The following is a 22,960-nucleotide window of genomic DNA, read 5'->3' on the forward strand; positions in this document are numbered from 1 at the left end:
CCGAGCAGAAATGAGAAAGCTACAGCATATTTGGTGGAGGCACTATTCACCGATCACATCAAACTGTGGGCGGCTTATACTGAACCACGATCGAATCGCCTTGAAAAATCCATTGGAAAAAAGCTTCGTCGAGCGGTTACGTTTGAACAACGATTTCTCGTTTTGTAGATAACATATGAACGTGAAAGTTGTTAGGTTAATAAAACAAGACATACTCTTTTAATTTGTGTTGGTTTGGTATTTTTATTGTAAAAATTGAATTGCTGAGAATTGTTACAAAATAGTAAAGTTTAAGTTAGCGCTACATAAATATAGTGCCTACTTTAGATTGGCAATTAATCCATTCGGGTAGATGAAGCATAATGCCATCCAACGATAGTAAAATTGTTAAAATCCGAGCAGAAATGAGAAAGCTACAGCATATTTGGTGGAGGCAGTATTCATCGATCACATCAAACTGTGGGCGGCTTATACTGAACCACGATTGCTCGTTTTGTAGATAACATTGCTCGTTTTGTAGATAACATATAAACGTGAAAGTTGTTACGTTAATAAAGCAAGTATTTTTATTGTAAAATTGAATTGCTGAGAATTGGTACAAAATAGTAACAGTTTAAGTTAGCGCTAGATCAATAACAATGCCTACAAATATTTAAAAATCAATAGGCATTCCGCTTTTACTTCTATTCCGCGTTTTTGCACCCTTTCTAAAAGTAGTTGCGTTTTTTTGCATGACGTCACAGATTTTTGTGACGTCACTAACCAAGGCGGCCGATCCTAAACCAGCACCACTTCGGCAAACACCTATCACCAGAGGCAACCAAACAGGTATCAGTGGACAATAGCCTTCAATGGCGTTTATGACACAACAACTGTGTAGCCTATTCCAATGTATGATCACTTGATTTTAACTTAACAATTTGTTACTGTGCTGAGATATAAAAACATTTTTTAAATTTGAGATAAAATACAATTATTATTGCTTCCTTTCATGGCGGACAGAAAACTAAATTTATGGTAATTTACAAAGCGTGCATAGCGGGATAGCAATAGAAAGCACCAACAAAGCACAAAACAAAAGGGAGCAAAGGAAACTAGCCGCTACACAAGCCTTTTGTAATTATTGTGTATTATTATAAAGCATGAAAGCATATGTGGCCACAGTCGCAACTCAAGTTTGTTATGGTGGACTATACACAGGGTTGGAAGTAACGATTAGTTGTCACTATTTGATAGCGTTATTCGTTGCTTTCTGAAAATCGAATGCTTATACTCATTCCTTTTAAAAATAAATATCGAATGCGCGTTATTTACTTCTTTTTATGCAAGCAACGAAATCATTATTTGTTTTTCACAAATCGATTTAGGAGAACTGCTGAATCATTTTTTGTTGTTCACTTACTTCGTCGTCAAAACGAATTTACGAGATTTAGTTTTCGAATTACTATCCAACTTAGTCCCCTTCCGGTTTTTAAACTTTAAAGGAAGATTTTGCGGCAACACAGTTCAGAAAAACCATGCCAGTGAGAGTTATTAACAGTGTTGCCAACCTTGCGGTTTTCCCGCAAGTTTGGACTTGTTTTTTTTTGAGTTTGTGGGTTGCCTGTTATATTTTTTAATTATTTTTAGTAATTGCTATTCATTGCTTTTTTTAATTATCGATAGCGGAAAGTTGTTGCTTTTTTGGGCACTATCGAATAGTGATATAGTCATTGCTTTTTGATTAACGACTTCCAACCCTGACTACACATTGCCAAAAATCATAACAAACATTCCAAACAAGGTCATGTATAAACATTAAACAGACGAGCTAAAGCTGTCAAAGCAAAATCCACTCGCCACATTTGCTACAAGGCATTTGGCAAAGGAGACCCTTTGAACAAAGGTAGCTTGTGCACTTGCGTAAACAGTTCAAAACTGAAAGGTTTCTGACAAAGTTGTTAATGCTTTTTTAGATGATAGAGCTTTTGGTAGAGAGTTTGTCTTTTACATACCATAAGCACTCAAAGTTGAGTAGACTATTTACGTTTGTTTTTCAACTTTCACAAAAAAACTAAATTAAAACAAATTTTATATTGAATGTTTTTAACATCACATAGTGTCCTCATTTTAAAATAATATTATTTATTAACAAAAGACCAAGAGGGCTAGACATATCGGGGCTTATAGGTCTTAAGCGATTTCATGAGAAAAATGCAAGAGAGACGTTGTCGACTATCAGGCGTGGGCGACTTAAACCCTATAGTTCTATTACAGCATTGCTGTCTATTACATTGGTTAATGACAAAGTTTTTTATTGAGATATATATACATTTTATTTAACTTTAAAAAATAATAATACACTGCCAAATAAGTATATTTATAATCTTGAGTGTGTATCTGGATACAACTCTTATTGAATTAAAGGAAAACAGCGCTTTGAAAGATTTCTGTCCATTGATGATGGCTCAAAACAACAATCCAAAATGTTGCTTATGCTGCCATGTTAAAGTGGGAACCTTTGTTCTTTCAATTCTCTGTCTTGTAAGTACATCTGCATGTTCAATGAAGGAGGCAACTTTAAATCAATGTATTTTTCTAGACTACTAAGTAAACAGCCTAAAGATTCTTATAAAGTATAGAGATTTCAACATGTGCAATTGTGCATGTTGACTTGATGTCATTTCTACACTTTTCTAGACTCATGTTATGTTTTGGCATGTAGTGTTTTTGTTTTGATTGTTAGAAATATGATCTGACTTTTTCATAGCCCTTATTTCAAATCAATAAAACTCTACTGACAGTTCTGTTCAGGGTTGGCTTAAAGAGGGGAGAGATGATTAGTGTTTTTTTGAGCTGACTACTGACACATTTTTATCATAAACAAGGTCTATAATTGGACGGAGAAAAAGGATGATTTGCAATGGCGTTTTATACCCTGTTACTTTTTTTTGTGAAAAATATTATATATATACTTTATTATGATGTAGAAATACAAAAATTAAGCAGAAGTTAGAAACTCGTAATTTTGAGCTACAAAATTAACAAGACACAATTTTTTTTCAAAATGCCGTCTTTGTGACATTTTCGCTGTTTGTGACATTTATAACTTGTTTCATTGCTAGGCTGGCTGAAAAACAATGCAAATTTATGGAATGCATTTTAGTAGAATTTTAGAAAGCATGCTTGTTCTTGAGTAAGGGATTTATTACTAATAGTATAATATAATAATCAATTAATCATCATTTTAAATGTACGGTATTGTCATAATTACTTGTCAGTAGCCTAAATTACTTTTTTTATTCGTAAGCAAACTTTTGCACTCTAAATGTGCAAACAAAACTTACGAGGACAAACGTAAAATTTTTTTTTTTTTTTAACAACACTTAAATCATTTTTTTTATTTGTGCAATTATTTGAGATAAATTTTGACTGTTAGTGAAACATTTTGTTATAATTAAAATCTTTGTGTTTCAAACTTTGTCGCACAAAGCTTTCCGAAGAAAATATTTAAACACAAACAGCTTATGAATGTTTGTGTTTGTACAAAGAGCATAGTATCTGGTCCAACAATTCCAGTTTACGCAAAAGAGAAAACTAAACTAATCTATGATAAACATTAAACAAGGCAGTAATCGTCCTTTAGAAATTATATATAATTTCATTTGCACAAATTTTGATAATGAATTGATTAATGTTATAAATTCCTGCTCAATAAATCTATGAAATGTGCACTAAAGTAAAACATGGTAAAAATGAAACAAATTGATATCCTTATTTCAACATCATTACACAGTTGGCTGTCATTTTCATATTGGTATACTGTATCTTCTGAAACATTTCCACTGATAAACTAATTCATGCATTTGAGTGGTTTCGTTCAGGTTTCAAATTTGTTGCTGAAAGTGTATGCCATACTGCACTTTGTGTTGATCATCAAAATAAATCCTATTAGGTTGTTGGAACCTTAAGCATCATTGGAGCTTCATTATGTCTTACGAAGACAGTTGACCCAAAGCAGTATGGATCTCTGGATTTGATTGACAGCTATGGTCACTATAATCGTACAAGTTAGTATCAAAAATCTTTCATTTTTTTACCATGACGATTATATTTTGAGCTTGCAAGAAATATTATATATATAAGAAACTATGTCATATCTCATTTTTTTAATATATCTTTCACAAACATTAAGTCTGTGAAGATATAAATTGCTGTTACCATGCTGAAGGATTTTTTATGCAAAGTATATCAATTAAAACTTTCAGTGTTTGCATAGAGTTTTTATAACTATTAATGTTTATCTTTCAGCAATGTGGGTGGCTTTGGGAAATGGTGTTTTCATCAGTTTGATTGCAGGTTTGGCCGTGTATGGAATACTAAAGGTATGTGCAAGTGTAGCGTACAATCATCATTCATCAATGAATGTTTTCATTGTGTGATAATAATCAGCAGAAATTTGAAATTCTTCATTAACAAATAGGGTTGTAAAGGGGTGAAAGTTTCCGCGAATTTTGGAAACTTTCCTGGAAACTTTCCGGGAATTTTGAAGGACCCGGGAATATTGGGGAATTTTCATTTGGCATTTATTATGTTTAAAAAATTTGTTAAATATTTCATCAATTAGAAAAAAATATCAAAAACCTATCTTAAGCATTTCTTATTTTCTTTAATTATTATAAACACTAATTTGGTGTTAATTAAGAATGAGGCTTATGCACACTTTTTCAATATTTAAAAAAATACTGATCAAGTGATCATATTTGGGAACACTCACACCAAGGTCCGCAATAGGCTCGCAAATGAAAGGATGGACAAACTAGTATCAGTCAGGTCAAACTTGGCATTGTTTGAGCCCTGTGAAGACAAGTCAACTCAAATTGAAGTTGACTCTGAAGTCGATGACGCTGCCAGAACAGTCATTAGTACGGTACATCATCTGAAGTAGCCGAGCAGGAGGAGATGCTAACCGGCAGCAACTAGAACAACGACTTTGTAACTGACTCAGTATTGTTTTTCTTTGTAAAAAACAGATTGGTGATGATTCATTTTTGGAGTTATTAAACTAAACCATGTGTTTGTATGTTCTTAAGTATTTTAGTTATACATAGTACTTTTATTCTAAACAGTATAAAGCCATTATTTTCCTGTTTCAACATCAAATTAAGACTGTTTTGAATGTTTCCGAAAATTCCCCAAAATTCCCGTTAATTCCCAAAATTTCCATGGAAAGTTTCGGCTCTGAAAATTCCCGGGAATTTTGCAACCCTATTAACAAAGCAACAGTTGGAGTTGCAATATAATCTTGGCACTTTGAATTACATTCAAGTACTGTACCAATCACAGGATCAATTACTGTACCACCAGTATACTGCATTTTTCGAACCTTTTCATGCGATAAAGTTAAATTGAGCTTTGTCGTTTTGGACTTGGAATTTTGGAGTTAATGTCTAATTGTCTATGATATATAATTCAGTAGTTTATTGACAAAAAACTGTGTAGTAGTTAATAGCTTTTTTTAACGGTTCCAATTAATGGCATCAAACAGAATTGTATGTTACTATGTTTCAAACAAATTTGACATGTTAAATTACGGTACTTAAACTAGTTTGCATTGTAGGTGCTCTGAAACAGAGACATATAAGAACTCATTTTTAGTCCTTTTAACTGATGGAATAGCTGTTTCCTGTTTTTGTTTTTTTTTCGGTCATTTATCGGTCATTAACCGATTTTTTAGCAAAATGTCCGAAAAAAATATAGTCACTTCGGTCAAAATGTCCAAAAAAAAATATATGACCAAAAATGACTAAAAATGACCAAATTAAATAAAAAATGACCGAATTTTTTCAAGTCATTTCGGACAAATGACAAAAAGTCTCTGGGAAAAAAAAAACCCAGGCTGTTTCAAAGTACAAGACATTTTCTATCTCTTATAGTTATAGTCCATGTGTCATATTCCCTCAATGCAATACACTTGTAATGTTTACTGATCTAAACTCTACATGCTTTAATTAAATACGGAGTGCAATATTTTTGTTAGACCCGTGCTGGATTTCTTCTCCCCATCTTCATTCTGCAGTTGTTCAATTTTATATGCACTGTTCTCTATCTTGGCAATGTCATGTTCTACTGGCAGGATATCAAAACGACCATGCTAGAGGTGAGCCATGTCATCTTAAATAGATTCAAATGTTAATAAGTAACGTACGGTATGTAAGTAGCTTATCAATTATATATAATATATGTTATTGTGGATATCAGAAAAATTTGTTACTTACTAACTAAATTACCTTCTAAATTCTAAAACCATGTGAAAAACAGCTATTCCTATTTATTCAAACTAAATACCAAATTATACCAACTGACATAATTCATGATAACCACTTAACCAGTATACAATTAAATAATATATTTTATTCATACCCATTCTATTGTTATCATCAACTGTCATTTAATGTTCTGTATCAATTAAGAATTCGTTTATCTCGACTGTTAGATGAAATTAGTGAGCTCACAATTTAGCTTTTTTCATATGTTCGTACTTTACCAATAGCTGCAAGCAGAGAAGAGCAGCTCTGCTCTTTCGATTGTTGTCGATTTCAATGACATCAACAAGTATAGAGTGTTTCAAAAAAATTGACATCATTGTACACTACAGTCTTGTTGTAACTTTGCCAATTATCGTTTATACATACGATCTCAAATTTTAACAGTATGTACCGATACAACATAAATTTTATCTTTAAGTTTTCAGCCTTTTTTTTTTTTTCGATATAGAAATACCATACAATAGCGTAGAAAAAGCATTTTGTGTACTGGAGTATGCTAGAACACAGTCGAATAAGACTGTGCAGCGTGCAACGATTTGGAAGAAAAGGGCCAGATGGAAAGCAGATTTGGACATGGCATAAAAAGTTCAAACAAGAAGGTTGCTTGTGCAGAGTAAAATGACCTGGTTCTTTTCTTCCAAATCATTGTGCAAATGCATGCTGCACACTCTCATTCGACCGTGTTCTTGCATACCGTACCACTCGGACAGGAAAAATGTCCATTTTTAGATGAACTCACGGGCCTCTAAGCTCCTTTATTTTTTTGGCGACTAAGCATGGCCTACCAGAGCTTCTTCCCGGTGGCCAAAATAAAAAGATCCTGTTTTTGAATATTTGTTTATTAATGTCGTGTTTTTGTGTTGTAAAGTTCAGTTAAAAACAATGCAAACAAGGCCCTGAAAAAGTGTTACGTTTTGATCTCCTGCTTTCCAACAAGTAGTGCAGAGCTGGTCTTCGAGTTTTATAGCCATAGGTCGACGTTCTTTTTGCAAAACTTTTTTCAGCAATATTTCTCATCGGCGTACCAGAGACTTTGCCTTGTTTGTGAAAAAAGGCTGCAAATGCGAGTGAAGAGAAAAAATTTCAAAACAAAACTTCGTTCCTAAACTTTTCATCAATTTTTCCTATAATTCAACTGATGATCCACTGGGATGCGCGGTGTGACAAAACATTTTAAATAAAGTAAACAATATCACACCAAATCAGAAATACGAACGCGAGTGGAAAAAACAGAATGGAGAAATCTTGGTTTTTGGAAGCTAGCGATCAAACATGGTCTACCGCCACCGGCGCGGTAGTTTCGGAGGCCATTTGACGACTTCTCAGCTTAAAGGCCTGGACACAGTCGTTGCGTTGATGTAAAAACGGACTAATTTTCTGCTTGGGCATCCAGCCAACCTGCTGTTTTGCATTATTTCAATCTTTAGTGATGTTGAAATGATGCAAAACAGCCAAGTTTCGTGGCTGAACACAAGACAAGTTTTTCCCTTGATTGTGACCGTAAATTTCAAGTCTGACTGACCATTCTCAAAGTAGCATACTCACATTGTTGTATGTAAAAAAATCGCTAGACCATGTCAGTTTGATGGGGGATCTTTTTTCTATGTCTAAGTTGACGTTTGATGAAATGTTTGTTGCTGCTATTTCTTTTTATTTGACTTCAACTGGGATAAGTTTTATGTTGAATCACTAACGGATTTTGTGAGAAGAACCTTATTTTACAGTTTATGCGAATTACAGTTTATGCGGTTACGCGAAACTACCAGGAATAACCTATCAGGGCTTCGTCAGTCCGAGGGTAAAGATTCAAAACCAACCAACCAGTTTCATATTGTCTTTCAATCATGGCATGTGTTTTGCCATCAGCGATATATCTAACTAAACAGGCAAATTAGTTGGCACAAAACTTTTGGCAAGATAAATAATTGTGATAACTCAAGAAATAACAATAAGGCTATATTCAGTGTTAAGATATTATTTTTTTGCGGGAGAACATTTTTCTCAAGCCTCCCTTGTAGCTATGTCTCTGTCTTACCGTATGCCATTTTAATAGTATCTTCAGTACAACAAAATGCCTGAAGATTGGAAAGAATGGATTCAAAACGTTGATGATCATTGGCTAGCTCTGATTGTATTTGGAGTTCTCGCTCTAATTCTGGTGATAAAGGCATACCTGATTATGGTCGTGTACAAATGTTACAAGTTTATCAAAACAGAGGTAACTATTTATTTCCTTGTGTATTGCAGTCATTTGTTTGAAACGTCAGTAGTTCCTATTGAACTTTACTGTGGCACTGTTTCGTTTAAAATATAGCACTGTTTTCGTACTCACTATGGTAGTGTAGTGACCAGTGAGTACACAACTCAATCATGATGGCAAGGAAGAACTTTCTTTTCACACAACAACAACAGGCTGTTGAAGACACGGTCTTGTTGCTTATCTTAGATGTGATAGGTAATTTACCGTCCAGCTCCTAACTTTCCAGCTAGATCAAATGATAATCATTAATCAGCCCTTCAAATCGATTCAGCCTCTGCGGACGTCCACATTGAAGGCAATTCAAATGGCTTTACCATGTTGTGCTACTTGAACCCCTACGTTGTAAATTTCTTATATTGCAATATAACGGACAACTGGTAAATGAATAACGAACGGAATGTATGCTTACACATGGCCACCTGGAGATGCGGCCTGATTTGTCACATATTGCAGATTTTGATTACTGCTACTGCTAGTGCTTGACTGACATTTTTTGAGATGTTTTTACTTTTTGCGGTTTCCTAATGACATAAAACTTTTTAGTTGCCTTGGGGAAGCAGTAGCAAATGAGAAAAAGTAAGTTGAAAAACGCAAAATCAGACTGTTATTGAAAATTAACAGTCTGACTAAAATCTTCGAAATCAAATTTTCTTTGCTTTTCAACAAGTGAGGATGTTAAAACCTATTGTGTCATCTGGAGAAAAGAATAAAGAAAGCGTAAAAATCTAATTCTTAAAAAAAATTATTTAAACGTTTGCCCAAAGTTAGAAAAACCTGGAAATTTTTGCAAAATGTGACAAATCAGGCCGTATCTTTAGGTGGCCATGGTTTACATTAACTCTCTACCATATCTTTTATGGTATTTTGGAAGCAATGTTTCAGCTGTTTGCTTTTCCATCTTGTAATTTCCTAAATGGCGTCACAGCACGATAGAGCTAAAATAAATGATTGAAAAATAGCTACTTTCAACCATTTCTTATTTTGCTCGTCAGTGACTTAAGTTGGCTAAACATAGCAAATATACTCAGGAGAAACATTAACGTATTTCAAGGTACAAGTTTAGCTTAGAAAGTCATTCTAAGATGGTTTCTAACGTCACGAACAATTGTCATGCAATGATAAATACGCCGTTGCAAAAAGCAATTGAACTAACCACGCGAGTAGTTCGGCTGAAGCAACTCACTTAACCAAGCTAAATATTCATTTCCGTTGATACATTAACGCCATATATGACTCAAAGTCACGAGCGCCGTCCCACTCACCAAATCAGCCTTTTTTACATTGATTCTACGTCTGTAGAGGTTGAATCAATTTAATAACATGGACTCACGTTTGCTGGCTGCTGTATTGTTAAGTCTGACCGTTCAAGCGACTGTCGAGTTTTTTTCACAACAACAGATTGACTGTGCCGAATTTCAGTGTTATGCCTCACAAAAAGCAGCACATTGCAGCTTATTGGATTGGCTGTTTTTGTGTTTACTATTTCTGTGTATGAAGGTCTCTGTTTGCCTTGTCCGACTGATTTTTGTTGCAGCTCTGATATAACCCAGATAGCAAATCAGTCGTTTTTTACATTCTTTAAACGTTGAATCAATGCAAAAACGACTGATATGCTGTCTGAAAAATCCTGATATGGTACATTTGAAGAAACCGCATCAGTTCAACAAAACCATCAAGTATTCAAATAACATTTGTTTCAAACTGTTTGAGAATACATTTTTTGTGTGCGATGCACGGTACGCTTTCTTTGGTTGCGAATTTGCTTTGTAGTTGCCTGCGTATGTTCAAGTAGTCTAAAGTTCTTTAACATCACATTTCAGGCCGCTGGCATCTATCAGCAACACCCACAAATCCAAACCGTGTCTGACAGCAACTTTACGGATCAACCCATTTACAAGGTAATGATCTTGCTTGTTTGGTTAAAGCTATCAGTGATGCTCAACGATTGTATTCGTTGGTGCGACATATGTGGCGAGATTTAAATCTTTCGTGCACATAAGTGAAGTAGTGTTCTTTCCAAACTCGGTTTCGATGCTTCCACTACAGTCAGTCGTAATTCCCTTTCAGTGCCAGCAAACACAAAGCGCTTTATTGCACCATTAAATACGTTCATAAATAGTTCGTGCCTTACAATGACTTGTGAGTTTCAGTTGACTGATCATCTTAGGCACCTGCTATATCCAGTCTTCCTGTATTTGTATCATGTGATTTCAAACTTAAAGCATGACCTGTAATCCTGTATTCCTACGTTTGGCTAGTCACATACGACTACGGGACTACGTATTGTATTGCCACATCGTCAAGAACTGACCCAGACATTAAAAATGACGGATTTTGCTGTCTGGGGAGTTGGAATGAACCAAAATAAACTTTGAATGGTATTTCAATGATGGAATGATGGCTCACAATTAGAACCGTGCATGCTTTCACGTTGGTGACTGTTAGTTCAGTCTTCCGGACCCGTTTATTCATTGCCAGAACTGTGTGGCAGCATTGTGCAGCAATCGTTTTGATAAAACAAAAGGAAGTGTTTATGTTGCACGAAGCCAAAGGAAGTTTTGATAAGCATATTCGTCACACATCAACATCAACACACTTGCTGCAGATTTTTCTCCTCAATTTAGCTTTCCGGCTAAAATTCTATGACGTCATAACACAGCGAGTGACACAATACTGCAGGCTACTCTAAAAAAATGCCAGAGAGAGCGTTTTTCAAAGCGGAAAAATCAGAAAGCGAACAAGCAATCAAAGTGCTAGCAAGCGATTGCACGTTAAAATGAAGCATGCGTTTGTCAAAGCTTTGGTGTAAACGGCTCTAATTCCAACCTCACTGTGGTGCTTCCATTCCGCCAACAACAGCTGTCATTTAAATACGGTAGGCACTTTAACATTACCCACTCGTCGAAAAGCGTACTCGCGATTCAGCTGATTTCAGTCATGTGACTCGACACAAGATATTCTGATCGAAAAACTTGATACAAAGAAATTTAACTGAATGCTTCGCTACAACCAGCGTTGCTTAATGGTTAGGGCAGAAGAGTAGTAATTTCGATTTCGTGGGTTCGATTCCCACCCTCTGGTAATACTATTTTTTCTTCTGCAACTGAACTGAGTGCAAGAAGGATCTTAATGAGTGCAATCAATGGAGTTTATAAGGAAAATTGTGACTAAAACACAAAGCAATTTCACATTGAAAAGCAGGCACTCTTCGACGAGTGGGTGATGTTAAAGTGCCTACCTTTAAATACAACTGGCAGCCCTTGTTGTTGTGACTTACACCATTATTTAAGCAGACGCATCGCATGAAACAAGAATAGGTTCAAATTTGTCCTAGTTTTTGTCATAAAGTTACAATGACTGCATACAATTGTTTGTGTCATATATCTTTTAACTATTCGTCACATTCATCATTGCAGCAAATACATAAATTGTATAATTGTATAGTTTACTTTAATTTTTTTATTTTTTGCAGCCACCAAAATACGAAGACATCCAAAAGGTCCCATTGTGTGATGACATAGAAAGTGTGGATACAAAACCGCCACCTTACGTGATTTAGACACGTGTGCTACTTTTCAAATTCCCAGACAGCCAATTAACCGTTTTGTTTACATTGATTCAACGTCTGAAGATATTCAATGTAATGAATCAATGTAAAAAAAAAACTGTTGATTTGCGCTTTGGGTGAGCATGAGGCTGTAAATACAAAAACAAACAATGACTCGAATTCAATTGGCTTAGACTTTGATTTCATGCGCAGCCAAACAATCAAGATGGTGAAAGTTAGAGTGTAATTATCTTGTAAATTTACAAATTGAGCTAGAATGCCATTATTCACTATTCAAGCTTTTCAATGTTATTCTCTGTGTTCGGTAAGAGTGAGTTGTGCAAAATGAAAAACTCGTGATGTGCTTAGAATTAGTAGTAGTTAGTGCTTAGTATAGTTGGCGGTTGTGGTTTCAGCACTTAGGCTACCTTGAGGAAATTTTATCAAATTTTTGTAACTACACTTTTTCTTGTCAGTTTCTTATCACATGCTTACCCTAAAGTTTAGTTTGTGGTTCAAAAGTCTGTATGTTGTGACTCCTAAGCCAGTAATTCTTTTGTTACTTTCTTGTGGCACGTGTAAGCTAATTTGTTAAACTGCATTCTTCTTTACGTTATGTCAATCAGACATGTTTTGGACAGTTATTAATTAGGGTGTTTCAAAATTTCACCACTTTTAAATTTCAAAACGAGTACCTTTTTTTCTGATGGAGTTTTGGCCGCTGATTACGAACCTGGCATTATTTTTTCATTATGACGTCATCTTGAGGGTGCCCCACGCGATTTTTCACGATTTTTCGCGTTTTTTCAATATCTCGAAAACTACTTGGGCTAGACGTATGGAATTTGTATCAAATGATGCAGAATATACGATTTCCTATCTATACTTACGAGAGTTTAAAGTCGTATCTGCTTCAGAAAAAAAGTAATTTGAGAAAAAGACCTTTTTATTGTTTTTATATCCATATCGATAATCTTCGAGCTATATGACAATTACAATTGTGATTTTCGATTTTTTAGATGACATGAGTGAAATATATTTCATTAACATAAAATAAGCATTCCAATGTGTGGATGCCTCGACCATGCCGTTCCATGAAGAAATCGGCCAGGCGCTTATTTATACGAGATTTTTTCCCTGTGTTTAATGCAGTAGTATCTGACATAACTGAATATATTTTACTTAAAGTATCCTCACAAATTTGCTCGGTAACACAGTTAAAAATGGTCTGAGAAGTTACCGAAATTCCTTCCAAAAAAGTTTTCACAGCTATAACTTTTTCACACTTGACTCCTGTATCCACAAATTGTCCCAAAAAGATGTACCTGTCCATTTTGTTTATGATTATTCCATCATAGCATAATTGAATTGCTTTAGCATGTTTCAGCTCTTACTCACATTGATTTAAAGCTTCAAGTCGACACTGCTCGCGCTTTCGAAGTACAGTTGTTGGCGAAGCAGAAATATTTTTTTCTCCAACAGTTGATCGCTGCAGATCGGATTGTTGGCGAATCGACACTAAACGACGGTCTGCTTTAACATAGTCACTGGTACTGATCGAAAATGAACGTTTTTTAAGGTAAGCTTTTCCTCCTGCAAGATGCTTGGGAGCTGGTAATCCAGGTCGAAATAGGTTGACGTGTCCCTAACATTATCACTCGTCTCTGCTTCCAAAACATCATCATTGCTCTCATTAGAATTTATATTTAAATCGAACTGGCGCGGTCTCAACGAATTGAACAAAACTTTAGAATTGGATAGGCCTCCGTTTATTGTAGCTCTTAATTTACTGGATGTGGGGTTCTCAATATCATCTTCCGCCGTGGTGCGTCGCTTGAGCTTGATTACACTCTGCAGCTTGTGTATATTAAACAGTGCATCTTTGGATGAAGATAAAATCATTCTTCTAACGGATCTTTGATCTTTCAGAAACATAATTTCTTTTTCTGGAACTCTGTGGTCAAAACTGCAACTACAAATCAGCTTACCTTTATACGTTTGAAATATATCTGGTATTTCACACCGGCACTTGGTTATATCAAAGAGCTAGTCGAGCCAGCCATCGCTGATTGAAATAAGTTTCAATTTCTTGGCACGTTTTCTTGCCACAGCAAACTTGTGAATAAGTTGCTTCAGTTTTGTATGGATACTTCTCAACTCGATAGCAGGCAAGCTGGCTCTTCTCCACAGTTGAACTATGTCATTCATAACTACATCTTTGATATCATTGAATCTTGAAGTTTTCTTCAAAAATTTAGTGTCTGTATCCATTAAAAGCTGCTGAATATAATGATAGTGCTCTATAACTTCTCTACACGTTGGTAATGTATTTCCAAGTAACTTTTTCGAGACTATCAGAGACTTAACCTCAACAGATCTCAACCATGCCATATTCCTGCTTATACTGCATTTAAAACTGACCAACTAAATTCAAATTGGAAATTGTTTTTATCCCTTAAGACCCGTATTGTCAACAAACAATTATCATAGTTGATTTACAAACAATTACCATTGTTATTACCAATTACCGAATTGACGTCACAATGTATTGTCATATAGCTCGAAGATTATAGATATGGAATGGATGTAAAAACAATAAAAAAGTGTTTTTCTCAAATAACTTTTTTTCTGAAGCAGATATGACTTTAAACACTCTTAAGTAGAGATAGGAAATTGTATATTCTGCATCATTTGATACAAATTCCATACGTCTAGCCCAAGTAGTTTTCGAGATATTGAAAAAACGCAAAAAAATCGTGAAAAATCGCGTGGGGCACCCTCAAGATGACGTCATAATGAAAAAATAATGCCAGATTCGTAATCAGCGGCCAAAACTCCATCAGAAAAAAAGGTACTCGTTTTGAAATTTAAAAGTGGTGAAATTTTGAAACACCCTATTATTAATGCTTCAAAGTTCTAACTTCAAAATTCGTTCTTTTTACGTTTCTAAAGACGTTAAATTAATGCTAGAAAGATGGATTTTTGCGTGTTGGATTGTTCATGGTTGACAGAACATCAGAGAAAATGCAACTTATCGTTTTTTTGAAGGCCTATGCTTGCATCACGGCGAGGCTTGCATGTATCTTCTGGTTACGCTTGAGGTTAAGTACCCATAATGTAAAAGGTGTGTGCTCTAACGCTTGGGAAATAGAGTGGTGGGTATGTTTTCAGTTCATAGAATCTTTTCCTAAGAAGTTCTCTTTTGTGCAATGACAAGTGTAGAAAGTAGCCTACATATCAAAAAAAGCAGCATTTTTACGGAAGTAACATAAGCAATTAAGCATCTAAATGGTTTTTAAATTGTCTTTTATTTGTTTAGCAATCCTAAAAACAACATTTAGTAACAAATAAGAATATCATTATGACATATTTCATCTCACAAGCATAACATGTTTTCGTGTGCTACTACAAGATGTTGTAAAATCTAATTAAATTTCACTCGGTGGCGTTTGACAGAATCTTCCCAGACAGCAAATCAACCTTTTTTACAATGATTCAAAGTTTCACAGACGTTGTTTCAATGTAAATAACGATTGATTTGTTGTCTGAGATGAAGTAGCATTCAACCAAGCACGGTGTTTTTATAACAGCGTGATTTTATTGCTATACACTTTAGCCCAGGTCACTTTTTTTTTTCATGAAAAAGTCAATCGAGTCTACTTAATTAAACGTTGAAATAGTACAAATGATCACTGTCATACTGTGATAGTTTGGCTTGCCAATACCAGGAAAATTATTACTTGTTATGAAATGTGTAAGCTACAGTAGAGACAATGCTCAAAAGTTATGTAACTCACAGTCATGTAACATTGTCGATTGTTATTTCTCGTTTAACTCGTCAAATTTCCTGGAATTTCGTTTAGTTTTTTGTTTTCTATTTTTCATAAACCACGATATTATGAGAATTGTGATAATTTTATTCGGATTTTATAGCAACGTACAGAAAAATTTGTAAATACCAGCTGGTGTGTTGTTGAGCTAATATGTTATGCATTAATGAGGTGAGACAGTCCACTCCATATGGTCAAATATCAACAGACTTTGTGATAAAAACAACTAACAACTGTTTTGGCTTTGGACCTAAGCTTGCTTTGCTTTTGTGCAAGGATGCGCAGTCAACTGTAAAATTCACTGCAACTGATGGACTTTTCACTGTTGCGCAATTATCTGACATTCTGAAACAAATAAATCATTCTTATATGTGTCTTCTGCACTTGTGTTTTGTGTGTGTGGACTTGTGGTGTATTTTCAATTAAAAAATAATGAACAAAGTGTTGCGGATCCCAACTAGCAGAACAGTTTTTTATTGTTGATTCAACGTCTGCAGACGTTTTGCTGGCTGGGATATTGAAACACTTCCCACAAAGGGTATTGAAATACGTGATCAGTATTGGTTTCAGAGAGTTTATAATGCGAAATAGCGCAACAACACCCAACTCAAGGTTATGTCATAAAGCTTGGTGTCCACTTACAGCCTCATTCCAAGCGATATATCTTTACCAGTGGTTCTTAAACGTTTTGAGACACGCCTCCCTTTTACAATTCTAAAAAAATTCGCGCCCCACCTTGTTTCAAAACCAAAAAACATTAAGCAGAACAGCAATTCATTTCCAGGTAAGTTGCATTAATGCGAAGGATGTAAGTTTTTTGTGGATACCAAATGTTTAATTTGGGGATTAGTAGCAGATAATGCACATCTCAGATCGGCTTCACGTCCAAGTTTGTTTCTAGATTTTGTCTTTATGTTCACGAGAGTAAAAAATCCATTTTCGCACAAGTAAGTGGATGAAAATGGAAGAAGTGTGCGTATAGCCACAGCACCCACACTCTTGTAAATGTGCACATATTTCTCCCAGAACTCTGTTAGTGGCATTGCTTCAAGGTTGTCCCTTGCAGCAGAATTTCATTTTAGCTTCATGAATTCCTCTTGTAAATTGTTGGAAAGAATTTTTTTATCTGCAATTCTGGAAGTTCTGTGTCACCCACGTCTGGAAAATAGCCTTCAAAGTTTTTATTTCCAAAGTTGAAGGTAGCACTCCACTTCAAAGTTTGAACTTCAGCTCGCCCTTCAGTTCAATTTTGGTTTTTCTCAAGGACAGTAGATCAAGGTTGGAAAATGAAGCTGCGTTTCCTTTTTGAACTCGACGATGCCACAGCCCCAGTTTTGCTATGAAAGCCTGGATAACATCATAGTCCTTGATACGATTAGTATTCTTTCCCTGCAGGAACAGATTTAAATTATTAAGGGCTTCGAAAATGTCCACGAGGTAGGCCAACTGGACGATGCCAAATTCCGAAAGACGCTTCTACAACTTCCGCCGACGACGATTGGCGAAAGCACTCGCTACTTGCAATCTTCATTTTTTTAAAAGAGTTTTTCTTGCATTGGAAAAAGCTAAAAGTTTACTTTGGTGGTCAAGGTTTTTTTTCCAAGATGACGATACGAACGAGTTGGTCTCAAACCGTCATTGCTCAGATTTAAAAAACATATGACGCATTGTAGCCTACTTGGTCATTTACTATGACATCTATAAAGCCAAACTTCAGATAACTTTTGTTATACTTTCTTTTTTTCCCCACTCATTTTATGTCAATAGAACTGATTAATTAAAAGTAAACCTGATTAAATCAATGCTAAAATTAAAAAAATAGTTTACGCATGGTAGCCTACTATTGTAGAATTGGGGATACTGTTGTACTTCTAGCCTCTGTCACTTGTTGGTCAGTCGTTGCCATTATTGTTAGCCTACAACTAAAGCTCGAGGCTGCTGTGTCAGAAATCCGTTGTGTTAGGGAGCGTTCAAATATTACGTAACGCTTTTTTTCCGAATTTTTGACCCCCCCCTCCCCCATGTAACGCTTTTTCACTACGAATTCAGCACAAAAAACTACTATTCCATACTCGAAAGCGTTACGTAACGTTTTGCTTGAACCCCTCCCCCCCCCGATGTGACGCTAACGTAACGCTTTGCATAAACCCCCCCCTCCCCCTCGAAGGCGTTACGTAATATTTGAACGTTCCCTTACGAGAGTTAAGATGTCGCGCAAACATTCAGCAACGTCTAAAACATCACAAAAGAATGCGAGATGTGACAACAACACTCTCTGCAAACATTGTAGGCCTACTGCTGTAACAAAAAGTTTCATCTTCAACAATCGACTGTCCAGCGTAGTTTGTAAGATAAAAACTTTTTCAGTGTCAAATTATGTTAGAAATAAACACCATCTTGTAACCTTGCAGCAATCAAAACGCTTTTGCAATCGGGGCCAGGTTTTTTTAGGGAGTCCAAATTAGGGATGCCTAATAAAATTGTATTGTACAATTTGGCAAAATTAGCAGTTCAAGAGACCACAAATAACTGTCGTGAAAAATAAACAAATGCAAAATATTGGCTACTACAATATAATTATCTCAGACCCCATAATTTGAACCATTTGTTACGTAAAAATATGCAGATTGGCTATTTATGGTATCTTCATAAATGCGACCGTGGTTGTGTATATAAACAACTTACTACCGCTAGGCTATTCCATTCCTATTTTGTCAATATCTGAAAAATGGCATGATTTTCACTTTGCGCCGTGCTGACATAAAAAGTACCAAAGGAAAACAGTTTCGAGTACACTGGACAATATTTCTCTGAGAAACATGACTCCGTAGCCCTTACACATCTGGGCTAAGCTAGAAGTTTGGAAGAATGCATCGAGCAATTCACACAGAAATGTCTGTTTATTTGCGGCGTAGTAAGATATACTGTTCAAATCCAACAATAATTCCATACGATTCGAAGAAAGCCCAGATTTTTTTGTTTAAACTGACAGCTTTCAAGTAGTAGTCTCCGACGAAACTATCAATCATTTTATTTTTCGTCATTAACGTCTCCTGGACGAAAAAGATACTAACTACAAAAATCGATATAAACCTACCAGCACGTTAACGAACGGGAAAAGGTGGCAAAACCTTGAAAGGTAACGTGCCTGAATAAATGAAATCGATTAAATTTGGTGAAAGTTTGGCTTTGTAAGCCTACAGCACTTTTAGTATTTGCATGTTATTGAAAAGATTACTGTATAATCCCAAGGTTTGGTGAAAATTTACGTGTATTAAGAAATATGGCTTTTTTAAGCAATTTTATCACTGAGACTTCAAAATAGAACCAAGAAGGGAACTTGTCTCACTTGGTTGCCAGTCCAGGAAGTAATGAGGTATCCCAGGTAGTAAAATCTTTTTTACATTGCTTCAACGTTTTCAGATGTTGAATTAATGTAAAACAGCGGGGTTCAGAAGCTGGAAGGCCAATTCGTTGTCGTACAAAACTGTAGTCTCTTCTGTATTGCTCGGTTTTTACTCAATTGTCCTTCATGTGGTAGCCTATTGTTTCATTGAACAAAAGAAATGTTTTTGACACAATTTAAGCTACTTCCCGGACAGCCAATCAACCGTTTTATACATTGCTTCAACCTTTGTAAACAACGTTTGCAAAGGTTGAATCAATGTATAAAAACGGTTGATTGGCTGTCTGGGTTATTTTGTCTGTTGAAGAAAATAAACTGCCATTTATGGTCTTCTGGATTTCTTACATTTTTGTACAGTAGAATTCGCCTATAACGGTACCTCTAGGGGATTGCAAAAACTGACGTTATAGCCGAATTGACGTTATAGACGAACTAACGCAAACTATTCCAAAACTGCCTTTTGATTAAAGAAAGGGGTGTATAATCCAGTCAGGTTTACTGTGTACCACCAAACTGATAAAAGTCACGCAGAAAATACAGTAAACAAATAAATTGTTTAAAAAAAATAACCTACAGCGAAAGGTACAGGAAATTTGCGCAATACAGCTCGTTACATACAGTAGTAGAGAAGTTCATTGTTTATTAACAAAAAAGGCATTGATCTTATACTGCACGTAGGCCTACAACTGTTGCTTTGAGTTGTTTAAAGGTCAGCGCTGTAGAGCTGCTTTTTACACGTGATAGTTTTTTATGCGGGAAAAAAGTTAATTCAGTTGATTAAAGTCACTGCTGCAAACCACGTAGCAAAATAAAGGGAAGACATTTTGCCAGCAGCAGCGCCAACTGGATTAAAAGACTGACCGTTCGTGGTGAAGGTGATGGCTTAAAGTGACGTTATAAACGAACAAAAGACGTCTGGGGACCAATAAAGGGTGCTGTACTGCTGTTACATGCGAATTGACGTTATAGGCAATGCTGTTGTAGCCGAACTACAATGTACGTAAAATATAGGAATTCTGCGGGCACCGAGCGAAATGTGACGTAATAGGCGAATTGACGTTATAAACGAAGCCGTTATAGGCGAATTTTACTGTATTCGGAAAATTGTTCACAACGTTTGGTCTGCTTAAATGTTTTTGAAATAATGCTCGACTTTTGTTAAGCTTTTATCATCAACCGGTCATGCTGGCAGATGGCCTCATATGTTTTCACACCATTATATTTTTCCTGCTCTGTGTAGACTTCTGTAACAAAAAAAACAAAAAAATCTGTAACGAAGACGCTTCAAGATCAAGTGGCGCTGGTTGCCTGGTTCGATTCTCGGTGTGTGTGCTCAGGGGCGCCGGAACGATTTTTGACTGGGGGGGCAAGATTACGAAAAAAGGGCACTATTGTTTACTAAAAGCCCAATTTTTTTCAAGTTTTAAGATAAGATATAGCGACAATGCTCATCTATCAGCTCACTATTGAGTAATGATAGCCTACAAGTGTCCGGTATACAAAGAAGGGCATCATGCTATGTTATAATGATGTCACCTACTGTCAAGCCTTAAAGCAGCCTGCGGCCATGGCCGCTGAGTAGCGTTTGAATGACCGCCGGTGCTACCTCCGAAATCGGCCAAGTTTGGCCGCCGGTCTCTTCTAGCCAATTCTTTAATTTCGCAATAGAATGATCGTGAATTAACTGTCGAAAATATGTAGTATCAAAGAGTGACGCAAAATTAGGTCAGCGCCTCATAATCGCCACTGTTGCACTGTGCAGGAATATTTGTTATTGCTGGAATATATCCATCTGCGATCACCAGCGCTGTAAGTCTTGTTTGTAATTCCCGACGTTTATTTTAACAAAGTCTTAATCCGAAGTGCTAATTTACATCGGCTGGCAATATTGTCGTTTTTATGTCGATTCGATGTTGTCGGACATTAAAAAGGAGAACTAGGTTAGTTAGAAAGGAGAACTAGGTTAGTTGACATCCGAGAAGAAAACATTTTTTGATCATATTTTGCAAAAATTATGCTTCTTTTAGTAATTGTTACGGCCAATCTCTGTACAAATCAAACGTCATATAAAACCGTTCAAGTCTACTGAATATTACGTCATGGAAATTCCTAAAGCATGTGCCAAAATTGCACCATCGTTCATAAGACCTGTTTGGACTTGTTTGGGCCTGTTTAAACAGGAAATATTACATCAGCTTGAACACCTGTTGGAATGACTTCATAATTGTCTTTCATTTATTGCGTCACAGTTACTTTCTACGTGAATTTGAGATATTGATATCTATTCTGGTCATTCGTAAAATGATTGTTTGAAAGTTGGCCGCACATTTAACTGTTGGCTTAGTGCTTGCTAGCTGGACAAAGGTTCCGTCTTTTATCCAAGTAATTTGTATTGTAGTGACAGTTTTTAGGTGTACGGCGTTGCACCAGTCATTTCGATAGCCTCGGGCTAATTTTACTGGAATACACTTTTGAATAGACGTTTCGAAAGTGTGTTTATTTTTGGGTCATTGCATGCAGACGAACGGATTTGGGAATCTTACGTTACAATTTTCCCACGAAGAGATTATGGTTTACCGCTGTGACCATAAAAAATAAAAGACGAGTTCTTGTTAGCTGGTGGGCCAAGAAATTAAAGCAAAAAAATAAAAGACGAGTTCTTGTTAGCTGGTGGGCCAAGAAATTAAAGCAAAAAAAAATAAAAGACGATTCTCTGGCTAGTGTTTGTACGGAAGCACAGGCAGCATAAAAAAATAAAAGACGAAGTTGTTGGTTGGTAGGCTACAAAAGCAAAGAAATAATAAAAGAAGATCTTGTTGGTTGGTAGTCTAAAGAAGCAAAGAAAATTAAAGACATTTCTTCTCGGTAGGCAACTGAAGAACTTTAAGCTAAAAAGTAAAGACATTTCTTCTCAGTTTGGTACAGAAGAAAAAATAACTTTGACATTCATTGGCAAGAAAGAAGATTAAAGGCAATCCATCTGTGCTTGAAGATTCAAGTGGAAGAATCCAAGCAAGTTTTGTGGACGTTTGGACTTCACATACTCGTACAGCTACGGTATCGTGCATTTAAATTCTTTTTTGTATTTTTTACGGTCTTTGCAGTTAAGTTTTTTATAACTACTGTAATTTGTGTGTTTGTGTAACTTAATTTTTTAATTGTTAAATTTAGCCCTAACATTTAATATGTCTACACTCGGTGGTGACAAGGACTCGACCGCCGTAGACTCGACTGAGTTTAAGCCTGATGATGTTCTTTGCGGTCGGGCAGGCCATTCTGGGGAGGGACCCATTAACGATGAGGCTAAGTCAGTTCGAGAGGCCCGGCATCTTAGACGGGATATTTTGACTCAAATTGGGGAACTTTCTGTAGCCCTAGGTTCTTTGAGTGATAAGCAGGAACTGTTAATTTTTCGATCTAACTTATCTACTTTAGAAGAGGAATTAAGGCATTTCCATGCTCTTTTGAGTAAAATTGTTAACTCTGCAATCTTGGCAGAACTTCGTGATAGGGTAGATCCCGAATTTAACTCGTTAAAAAATAACTTCGAACAAAAAGAAAGTGAGTTCTCAGATAGGTTGGATGCTGACATACATCCTGAGGATAGCG

At 35.9% G+C, this 22,960-nt stretch overlaps 1 protein-coding gene across 2 annotated transcripts; it reads left to right on the top strand.

Annotated features, from left to right (window-relative positions):
• Positions 1 to 1,014: 1,014 nt before the first annotated feature.
• Positions 1,015 to 16,321, top strand: LOC145764506 (lysosomal-associated transmembrane protein 4B-like). 2 transcript variants are annotated; one of them, XR_014288486.1, is made up of 8 exons: positions 1,015 to 2,523; positions 3,935 to 4,049; positions 4,291 to 4,364; positions 6,020 to 6,139; positions 8,362 to 8,526; positions 10,389 to 10,466; positions 12,041 to 12,628; positions 12,660 to 16,321. XR_014288486.1 is itself a non-coding variant. In XM_082576125.1 (7 exons), the coding sequence occupies exons 1-7, from the start codon at positions 2,440 to 2,442 to the stop codon at positions 12,125 to 12,127; spliced, it is 723 nt and encodes a 240-aa protein (XP_082432251.1). In that variant the 5' UTR covers positions 1,015 to 2,439; the 3' UTR covers positions 12,128 to 16,321. The 2 variants fall into 2 exon arrangements, 1 of the variants encoding a protein (XP_082432251.1); XM_082576125.1 differs by having other exon boundaries at positions 12,041 to 16,321.
• Positions 16,322 to 22,960: the final 6,639 nt, after the last annotated feature.

The sequence above is a fragment of the Aplidium turbinatum genome, chromosome 2, assembly GCF_918807975.1.
Source record: "Aplidium turbinatum chromosome 2, kaAplTurb1.1, whole genome shotgun sequence".
In the NCBI taxonomy this organism is placed as follows: domain Eukaryota; kingdom Metazoa; phylum Chordata; class Ascidiacea; order Aplousobranchia; family Polyclinidae; genus Aplidium; species Aplidium turbinatum.